The sequence below is a fragment of the Bufo gargarizans genome, unplaced genomic scaffold (genome assembly GCF_014858855.1).
Source record: "Bufo gargarizans isolate SCDJY-AF-19 unplaced genomic scaffold, ASM1485885v1 fragScaff_scaffold_149_pilon, whole genome shotgun sequence".
In the NCBI taxonomy this organism is placed as follows: domain Eukaryota; kingdom Metazoa; phylum Chordata; class Amphibia; order Anura; family Bufonidae; genus Bufo; species Bufo gargarizans.
Genome location: NW_025334062.1, coordinates 51,734 through 62,183, shown reverse-complemented (window position 1 = coordinate 62,183; position 10,450 = coordinate 51,734). Strand labels below are relative to the sequence as shown.

The window sequence follows — 10,450 nt, the reverse complement described above, 5'->3', positions numbered from 1 at the left end:
ATGGGGGGGGGGGGGGAGGTGAGCAGAGGCCATGGGGGGGGGGGGGAGGTGAGCAGAGGCCATGGGGGGGGGGGGGGAGGTGAGCAGAGGCCATGGGGGGGGTGGGGGGGGAGGTGAGCAGAGGCCATGGGGGGGGGGGGGGGGAGGTGAGCAGAGGCCATGGGGGGGGGGGGGGAGGTGAGCAGAGGCCATGGGGGGGGGAGGTGAGCAGAGGCCATGGGGGGGGGGGGGGAGGTGAGCAGAGGCCATGGGGGGGGGGGGGAGGTGAGCAGAGGCCATGGGGGGGGGGGAGGTGAGCATGGGGGGGGTGAGCAGGAGGCCATGGGGGGGGGGCTGGTGAGCAGAGGCCATGGGGGGGGGGGGGTGAGCAGAGGCCATGGGGGGGGGGGTGAGCAGAGGCCATGGGGGGGGGGTGAGCAGAGGCCATGGGGGGGGGGGGGAGGTGAGCAGAGGCCATGGGGGGGAGAGAGAGGTGAGCAGAGGCCATGGGGGGGGTGAGCAGAGGCCATGGGGGGGGGGGGGGTGAGCAGAGGCCATGGGGGGGGGGGTGAGCAGAGGCCATGGGGGGGGGGGGGGGGTGAGCAGAGGCCATGGGGGGGGGGTGAGCAGAGGCCATGGGGGGGGGGGGTGAGCAGAGGCCATGGGGGGGGGGGGGTGAGCAGAGGCCATGGGGGGGGGGGTGAGCAGAGGCCATGGGGGGGGGGGGGGGCGGTGAGCAGAGGCCATGGGGGGGAGAGAGAGGTGAGCAGAGGCCATGGGGGGGGGGGAGGTGAGCAGAGGCCATGGGGGGGGGGGGAGGTGAGCAGAGGCCATGGGGGGGGGGGGTGGTGTGAGCAGAGGCCATGGGGGGGGGGGGTGGTGAGCAGAGGCCATGGGGGGGGGTGGTGAGCAGAGGCCATGGGGGGGGGGGAGGTGAGCAGAGGCCATGGGGAGCGCAATGGAGGAGGTGAGGTGAGTGGGGGCCATGGGGAGGGCGATGGAGGAGGGGAGGGAGGTGAGCGGAGGCCATGGGGAGCGCGATGGAGGAGGTGAGCGGAGGCCATGGGGAGGGAGTGCCATGAGGGGGAGAGAGGTGAGTGGGGTCATGGGAACAGAGGTGAGCGGGTGCCATGGAGGGAGTGGGAGTACCATGAGGGGGAGAGAGGTGAGCGGGGGCCATGGGGTGGGCGATTGGGGGAGAGAGGTGAGCGGGGGCCATGGGGTGGGCGATTGGGGGAGAGAGGTGAGCGGGGGCCATGGGGTGGGCGATTGGGGGAGAGAGGTGAGCGGGGGCCATGGGGTGGGCGATTGGGGGAGAGAGGTGAGCGGGGGCCATGGGGAGGGCGATTGGGGGAGAGAGGTGAGCGGGGGCCATGGGGAGGGCGATTGGGGGAGAGAGGTGAGCGGGGGCCATGGGGAGGGCGATTGGGGGAGAGAGGTGAGCGGGGGCCATGGGGTGGGCGATTGGGGGAGAGAGGTGAGCGGGGGCCATGGGGTGGGCGATTGGGGGAGAGAGGTGAGCGGGGGCCATGGGGTGGGCGATTGGGGGAGAGAGGTGAGCGGGGGGCCATGGGGTGGGCGATTGGGGGAGAGAGATGAGCGGGGGCCATGGGGAGTGCGATGGAGGAGGGGGGGGTGGTGCGATTATGGGGAGAGAGGTGAGCGGGGGCCATGGGTAGTGCGATCAGGGGAGAGAGGTGAGCGGGGGCCATGGGGAAGGAGTGCCATGCGAGGGAGAGAGGTGAGCTAGGGCCCTCAAGAGGGCGATGGAGGAGGGGATGGAGTGCCATGCGGGGAAGAGGTGAGTGGGGGCCATGGGAAGTGCGATCAGGGGGAGAGAGGTGAGCGGGGGCCATGGGGAGGGCGATCAGGGGGAGAGAGGTGAGCGGGGGCCATGGGGAGGGCGATCAGGGGGAGAGAGGTGAGCGGGGGCCATGGGGAGGGCGATCAGGGGGAGAGAGGTGAGCGGGGGCCATGGGGAGGGCGATCAGGGGGAGAGAGGTGAGCGGGGGCCAGGGGGAGAGAGGTGACCGGGGGCCATGGGGAGGGCGATGGAGGGGGGGATGGAGTGCCATGCGGGCGAGAGGTGATTGGGGGCCATGGGGAGGGCGAATAGGGGGAGAGAGGTGAGAAGGGGCCATAGGGAGGGCGTGCCATGCGGGGGAGAGAGGTGAGCGGGGGCCCTCAACAGGACGATGGAGGAGGGGAGAGAGGTGAGCTGGGGCGATGGAGGAGGTGAGGGAGTGCCATGCGGGGGAGAGAGGTGAGTAGGGGCCATGGGAAGGGCGATGGAGGAAGGGGTGCCATGAGCAGGACCGAGGGAGGTGGGCAATGGAGGAGGTGAGGGAGTGCCATGGGGGGGGGAGAGAGGTGAGCTGGGGCCATGGGGAAGGGAGGTGCGGCCATGGACAGGAAGTATTGGTGTTTTGTTTTTAGCGTTTGTTTTGACATCTGTTTTTTTATTTCAACAGGAAATTGTTAGAGAAAGAGAAGAATTCTCTCACCAACAAAATGTCTAATTATGGTGAGTATTGGGAGGGGCCTCGATAGACCTGACTGCACAGGGGCGGAGCATGACACAGGATACAGTATTAACGGTGCAGGACGAGGGGCGGAGCATGACACAGGATACAGTATTAACGGTGCAGGACGAGGGGCGGAGCATGACACGATACAGTATTAACGGTGTAGGACGAGGGGCGGAGCATGACACAGGATACAGTATTAACGGTGTAGGACGAGGGGCGGAGCATGACACAGGATACAGTATTAACGGTGCAGGACGAGGGGCGGAGCATGACACAGGACACAGTATTAACGGTGCAGGACGAGGGGCGGAGCATGACACAGGATACAGTATTAACGGTGCAGGACGAGGGGCGGAGCATGACACAGGATACAGTATTAACGGTGCAGGACGAGGGGAGGAGCATGACACAGTGTCAGTTTTTCTTCTGTCAGTGCTCACCATTCTTTGCTGTTGCTGAGTATTGTCAATTTTTTTAATATTATTTTAAGGTGCTCCAGCTTTTCTGGAAAATAATTTGACTAGACAACCCCTTACAGTGGTGCGGAGGGGCGGAGCATGACACAATGTATATTATTCTGGACTTGACCTTGGTCAGGAAATAGTATCGTACTGTAAATACGGTGGCGGTGTCAAATTAACCCACGAGCGGCTTTGTCTCTTCAGAGAAGGAGCTGAAATCCCTACGACACGAGAACCGTAAGAACGCGGCGCTGTCCTTCGGCCTCTTCTTCCTCGCAGCGCTGGTGTATTATTTCTGGACCATGTGACCTGCGGCTGAGCTGCACCGGTGATGTCCGCCTGCCTGCTGACGGGCTCCAGTCTGATTCTGCTGGAGCCATCACTGTGAGGACAATGCAGATTATTTGTTTTCATACATTTCTATAAAAAATAAAATAGTTTTCACAGACGTTCTTACATCCCCAAAGAGGGGGAGCAGCCTGCGTGACTGCCTCCAGTGGCTACCATTACCCTTCATGCCAGAGACGCCGCCTGGTGCACGCACTACTGCTCATGCGTCGGTCTTCACTGTAGCTCTGGCATTCTATTAATGAAACAGAAGGCTCAGGATGAGCAGCAGACCTCTAGCAGAGGGTAACTTCCTACGGTCCTGGAAACGAGATGATGCGGTCTTGTATATCTGAGGCGTTCTCCCCGTCTCCCAGATCACACCAGCCCTTCGCTGTGACGCAGCTGTAGCCGAGCCCCCGGCCAGCGGGGGAGGGAAGGAACCTCCATGTTTTCTGCAGGATTGTCCTGTAGATGCTTCAGACCACGTGCCTGAGACCAGAGTCCACCAGTGGCCGCACCATAACGAGGTCTCCATCCAGACGAAGCACAGGAACTGCATGACTTCAACATGGTGCCTTCTGGACGCTCTGAGGGCAAATGGACATCAAGTACCAAATTGTGATGTGTACACAGCGGGGTCACCTCCAGAAGGGCTGGTGTCTAGAGGGTAGTACCTACCATATGTGCTCCAAGGAAGGCCGACTCCAGGGACCGGGTCGTGGCTTCTGCTGAGGATAGAAAGGGGTCAGGATACACATCACACCTTGCTGTGTATAGCAGGAATCATGAGCTGCGAAACTACAACTCCCAGCATACACAATCAGCTCTTGTAACTCCCATAGAATTGAAAGAAGGATTCTGGGAGTTGTAATTGCAGAACAGCGGGAGGTTGCGGATCCTAATGCATGGAGCAGAGGCCGGGCCGATGAATCGGGTTACATCATGTGGACGCCGGGTGTGTGTGTCACTTACCTGAGAACAAATGGCACCAGGTGCCCTATGGGAAGACGGCGGCCTGGTCTGAGGAATCGGGTTACATCATGTGGACGGCCGGGTGTGTGCGTCACTTAACTGAGAAGAGATGGCACCAGGTGCACTATGGGAAGACGGCGGCCTGGTCTGAGGAATCGGGTTACATCATGTGGACGGCCGAGTGTGTGCGTCACTTACCTGGAGAATAGATGGCACCAGGTGCACTATGGGAAGAAGGCGGCCTGGTCTGAGGAATCGGGTTACATCGTGTGTGCGTCACTTACCTGGAGAAGAGATGGCACCAGGTGCACTATGGGAAGACGGCAGCCTGGTCTGAGGAATCGGGTTACATCATGTGGACGGCCGGGTGCATGTGCGTCGCTTACCTGAGAAGAAATGGCACCAGGAGCACTATGGGAAGACGGCGGCCTGGTCTGAGGAATCAGGTTACATCGTGTGTGCGTCACTTACCTGGAGAAGAGATGGCACCAGGTGCCCTATGGGAAGACGGCGGCCTGGTCTGAGGAATCAGGTTACATCGTGTGTGCGTCACTTACCTGGAGAAGAGATGGCACCAGGTGCCCTATGGGAAGACGGCGGCCTGGTCTGAGGGATCGGGTTACATCATATGGGCGGCCGGGTGTGTACGTCTCTTACCTGAGAAGAGATGGCACCAGGTGCACTATGGGAAGACGGCGGCCTGAGGAATCACATTACATCATGTGGACGGTCGTGTGAGGCCTCTATCACACAAGCGAGTTTTCCGCGCGGGTGCAATGCGTGACGTGAACGCATTGCACCCGCACTGAATCCGGACCCATTCATTACTATGGGGCTGTGCACATGAGCGGTGATTTTCACGCATCACTTGTGCATTGCGTGAAAATCGCAGCATGCTCTATATTCTGCGTTTTTAGGCCCCGTAGGGTAACGTTGTGTGAAAATCGCAAGCAAGTGCGGATGCGGTGCGATTTTCACGCACAGTTGCTAGGAGACGATCGGGATATGGACCCGATCATTAATATTTTCCTTTATCACATGGTTATAAGGAAAAATAATAGCATTCTTCATGCAGACTGCATAGTACAATAGGGCTTAATTATTTTTTTTATATAACCTTAATCCACTTGATCACGGAGCCCGGCTTCTCTTCTGTCTTTGCTGTGCACAGGAAAAGGATCTGTGGTGACGTCACTGCACTCATCACATGGTCCGTCACATGACCCATGACCATGTGATGAGCGCAGTGACGTCATCATAGGTCCTATTCCTCAAAGAAGAAGACAGAAGAGATGTCGGCTGCGCGATCAAGTGGACTAAGACGAGTTAAATTATTATTTATTTTATTTTTAACCCCTCCAGCGCTATTGTACTATGCATTCTGTATTAAAAATGCTATTATTAGGGGGAGAGAGGTGAGCGGGGGGCCATGGGGTGGGCGATTGGGGGAGAGAGGTGAGCGGGGGCCATGGGGTGGGCGATTGGGGGAGAGAGGTGAGCGGGGGCCATGGGGTGGGCGATTGGGGGAGAGAGGTGAGCGGGGGCCATGGGGAGGGCGATTGGGGGAGAGAGGTGAGCGGGGGCCATGGGGAGGGCGATTGGGGGAGAGAGGTGAGCGGGGGCCATGGGGAGGGCGATTGGGGGAGAGAGGTGAGCGGGGGCCATGGGGAGGGCGATTGGGGGAGAGAGGTGAGCGGGGGCCATGGGGAGGGCGATGGAGGAGGGGGGGGGTGGTGCGATTATGGGGAGAGAGGTGAGCGGGGGTCATGGGGAGGGAGTGCCATGAGGGGGAGAGGTAGGTGAGAAGGGGCCATAGGGAGAGTGTGCCATGCGGGGGAGAGAGGTGAGCGGGGGCCATGGGGAGGTAGGTGAGCGGGGGCCATGGGGGGGAGGCAGTGCCATGAGAGGGAGAGAGGTGAGCGGGTGCCATGGGGGGAGAGAGGTGAGCGGGGGCCATGGGTAGTGCGATCAGGGGGGGAGAGGTGAGCGGGGGCCATGGGTAGTGCGATCAGGGGGAGAGAGGTGAGCGGGGGCCATGGGGAAGGAGTGCCATGCGAGGGAGAGAGGTGAGCTAGGGCCCTCAAGAGGGCGATGGAGGAGGGGATGGAGTGCCATGCGGGGAAGAGGTGAGTGGGGGCCATGGGAAGTGCGATCAGGGGGAGAGAGATGAGCGGGGGCCATGGGGAGGGCGATCAGGGGGAGAGAGGTGAGCGGGGGGCCATGGGGAGGGCGAATAGGGGGAGAGAGGTGAGCGGGGGGCCATGGGGAGGGCGAATAGGGGGAGAGAGGTGAGAAGGGGCCATAGGGAGGGCGTGCCATGCGGGGGAGAGAGGTGAGAGGGGGCCCTCAACAGGACGATGGAGGAGGGGAGAGAGGTGAGCTGGGGCGATGGAGGAGGTGAGGGAGTGCCATGGGGGGGAGAGAGGTGAGTAGGGGCCATGGGAAGGGCGATGGAGGAAGGGGTGCCATGAGCAGGACCGAGGGAGGTGGGCAATGGAGGAGGTGAGGGAGTGCCATGGGGGGGGGGGGGGAGAGAGGTGAACTGGGGCCATGGGGAAGGGAGGTGCGGCCATGGACAGGAAGTATTGGTGTTTTGTTTTTAGCGTTTGTTTTGACATCTGTTTTTTTATTTCAACAGGAAATTGTTAGAGAAAGAGAAGAATTCTCTCACCAACAAAATGTCTAATTATGGTGAGTATTGGGAGGGGCCTCTATAGACCTGACTGCACAGGGGCGGAGCATGACACAGGATACAGTATTAACGGTGCAGGACGAGGGGCGGAGCATGACACAGGATACAGTATTAACGGTGCAGGACGAGGGGCGGAGCATGACACAGGATACAGTATTAACGGTGCAGGACGAGGGGCGGAGCATGACACAGGATACAGTATTAACGGTGCAGGACGAGGGGCGGAGCACGACAGGATAAAGTATTAACTGTGCAGGACGAGGGGCGGAGCATGACACAGGATACAGTATTAACGGTGCAGGACGAGGGGCGGAGCATGACATAGGATACAGTATTAACGGTGCAGGACGAGGGGCGGAGCATGACACAGGATACAGTATTAACGGTGCAGGACGAGGGGAGGAGCATGACACAGGACACAGTACTAACGGTGCAGGACGAGGGGCGGAGCATGACACAGGACACAGTATTAACGGTGCAGGACGAGGGGCGGAGCATGACACAGGATACAGTATTAACGGTGCAGGACGAGGGGCGGAGCATGACACAGGATACAGTATTAACGGTGCAGGACGAGGGGCGGAGCATGACACAGGATACAGTATTAACGGTGCAGGACGAGGGGCGGAGCATGACACAGGATACAGTATTAACGGTGCAGGACGAGGGGCGGAGCATGACAGTGTCAGTTTTTCTTCTGTCAGTGCTCACCATTCTTTGCTGTTGCTGAGTATTGTCAATTTTTTTAATATTATTTTAAGGTGCTCCAGCTTTTCTGGAAAATAATTTGACTAGACAACCCCTTACAGTGGTGCGGAGGGGCGGAGCATGACACAATGTATATTATTCTGGACTTGACCTTGGTCAGGAAATAGTATCGTACTGTAAATACGGTGGCGGTGTCAAATTAACCCACGAGCGGCTTTGTCTCTTCAGAGAAGGAGCTGAAATCCCTACGACACGAGAACCGTAAGAACGCGGCGCTGTCCTTCGGCCTCTTCTTCCTCGCAGCGCTGGTGTATTATTTCTGGACCATGTGACCTGCGGCTGAGCTGCACCGGTGATGTCCGCCTGCCTGCTGACGGGCTCCAGTCTGATTCTGCTGGAGCCATCACTGTGAGGACAATGCAGATTATTTGTTTTCATACATTTCTATAAAAAATAAAATAGTTTTCACAGACGTTCTTACAGCCCCAAAGAGGGGGAGCAGCCTGCGTGACTGCCTCCAGTGGCTACCATTACCCTTCATGCCAGAGACGCCGCCTGGTGCACGCACTACTGCTCATGCGTCGGTCTTCACTGTAGCTCTGGCATTCTATTAATGAAACAGAAGGCTCAGGATGAGCAGCAGACCTCTAGCAGAGGGTAACTTCCTACGGTCCTGGAAACGAGATGATGCGGTCTTGTATATCTGAGGCGTTCTCCCCGTCTCCCAGATCACACCAGCCCTTCGCTGTGACGCAGCTGTAGCCGAGCCCCCGGCCAGCGGGGGAGGAAGGGAACCTCCATGTTTTCTGCAGGATTGTCCTGTAGATGCTGCAGACCACGTGCCTGAGACCACCAGTGGCCACACCATAACGAGGTCTCCATCCAGACGAAGCACAGGAACTGCATGACGTCAACATGGTGCCTTCTGGACGCTCTGAGGGCAAATGGACATCAAGTACCAAATTGTGATGTGTACACAGCGGGGTCACCTCCAGAAGGGCTGGTGTCTAGAGGGTAGTACCTACCATATGTGCTCCAAGGAAGACCGACTCCAGGGACGGGGTCGTGGCTTCTGCTGAGGATAGAAAGGGGTCAGGATACACATCACACCTTGCTGTGTATAGCAGGAATCATGAGCTGCGAAACTACAACTCCCAGCATACACAATCAGCTCTTGTAACTCCCATAGAATTGAAAGAAGGATTCTGGGAGTTGTAATTGCAGAACAGCGGGAGGTTGCGGATCCTAATGCATGGAGCAGAGGCCGGGCCGATGAATTGGGTTACATCATGTGGACGGCCGGGTGTGTGTACGTCACTTACCTGAGAACAAATGGCACCAGGTGCCCTATGGGAAGACGGCGGCCTGGTCTGAGGAATCGGGTTACATCATGTGGACGGCCGGGTGTGTGCGTCACTTAACTGAGAAGAGATGGCACCAGGTGCACTATGGGAAGACGGCGGCCTGGTCTGAGGAATCGGGTTACATCATGTGGACGGCCGAGTGTGTGCGTCACTTACCTGGAGAATAGATGGCACCAGGTGCACTATGGGAAGAAGGCGGCCTGGTCTGAGGAATCGGGTTACATCGTGTGTGCGTCACTTACCTGGAGAAGAGATGGCACCAGGTGCACTATGGGAAGACGGCAGCCTGGTCTGAGGAATCGGGTTACATCATGTGGACGGCCGGGTGCATGTGCGTCGCTTACCTGAGAAGAAATGGCACCAGGAGCACTATGGGAAGACGGCGGCCTGGTCTGAGGAATCAGGTTACATCGTGTGTGCGTCACTTACCTGGAGAAGAGATGGCACCAGGTGCCCTATGGGAAGACGGCGGCCTGGTCTGAGGGATCGGGTTACATCATATGGGCGGCCGGGTGTGTACGTCTCTTACCTGAGAAGAGATGGCACCAGGTGCACTATGGGAAGACGGCGGCCTGAGGAATCACATTACATCATGTGGACGGTCGTGTGAGGCCTCTATCACACAAGCGAGTTTTCCGCGCGGGTGCAATGCGTGACGTGAACGCATTGCACCCGCACTGAATCCGGACCCATTCATTACTATGGGGCTGTGCACATGAGCGGTGATTTTCACGCATCACTTGTGCATTGCGTGAAAATCGCAGCATGCTCTATATTCTGCGTTTTTAGGCCCCGTAGGGTAACGTTGTGTGAAAATCGCAAGCAAGTGCGGATGCGGTGCGATTTTCACGCACAGTTGCTAGGAGACGATCGGGATATGGACCCGATCATTAATATTTTCCTTTATCACATGGTTATAAGGAAAAATAATAGCATTCTTCATGCAGACTGCATAGTACAATAGGGCTTAATTATTTTTTTTATATAACCTTAATCCACTTGATCACGGAGCCCGGCTTCTCTTCTGTCTTTGCTGTGCACAGGAAAAGGATCTGTGGTGACGTCACTGCACTCATCACATGGTCCGTCACATGACCCATGACCATGTGATGAGCGCAGTGACGTCATCATAGGTCCTATTCCTCAAAGAAGAAGACAGAAGAGATGTCGGCTGCGCGATCAAGTGGACTAAGACGAGTTAAATTATTATTTATTTTATTTTTAACCCCTCCAGCGCTATTGTACTATGCATTCTGTATTAAAAATGCTATTATTTTAACCTAACCCAAACCTGAACTTCTGTGAACAAGTCCGGGTCTGGGAATCAAACATGCCGATTTTTCTCACGCGTGTGCAAAACGCATTACAATGTTTTGCACCCGCACGGAAAAACCGCAAACATGGAACGTAATCGCA

The 10,450-nt window shown here is 57.8% G+C and overlaps 1 protein-coding gene across 3 annotated transcripts in view; it reads left to right on the top strand.

Annotated features, from left to right (window-relative positions):
• Window positions 1-3,417, top strand: part of CCDC167 (coiled-coil domain containing 167) — a 12,393-nt gene extending 8,976 nt beyond the window's left edge. For all 3 annotated transcript variants that reach the window (XM_044272868.1, XM_044272870.1, XM_044272869.1), the window contains exons 3-4: window positions 2,451-2,503; window positions 3,173-3,417. In XM_044272868.1, the coding sequence (XP_044128803.1) occupies window positions 2,451-2,503; window positions 3,173-3,276 (157 nt within the window). In that variant the 3' untranslated portion in view covers window positions 3,277-3,417. The remainder of the gene's footprint in view (window positions 1-2,450; window positions 2,504-3,172) is intronic.
• The last annotated feature ends 7,033 nt before the right edge of the window (window positions 3,418-10,450 follow it).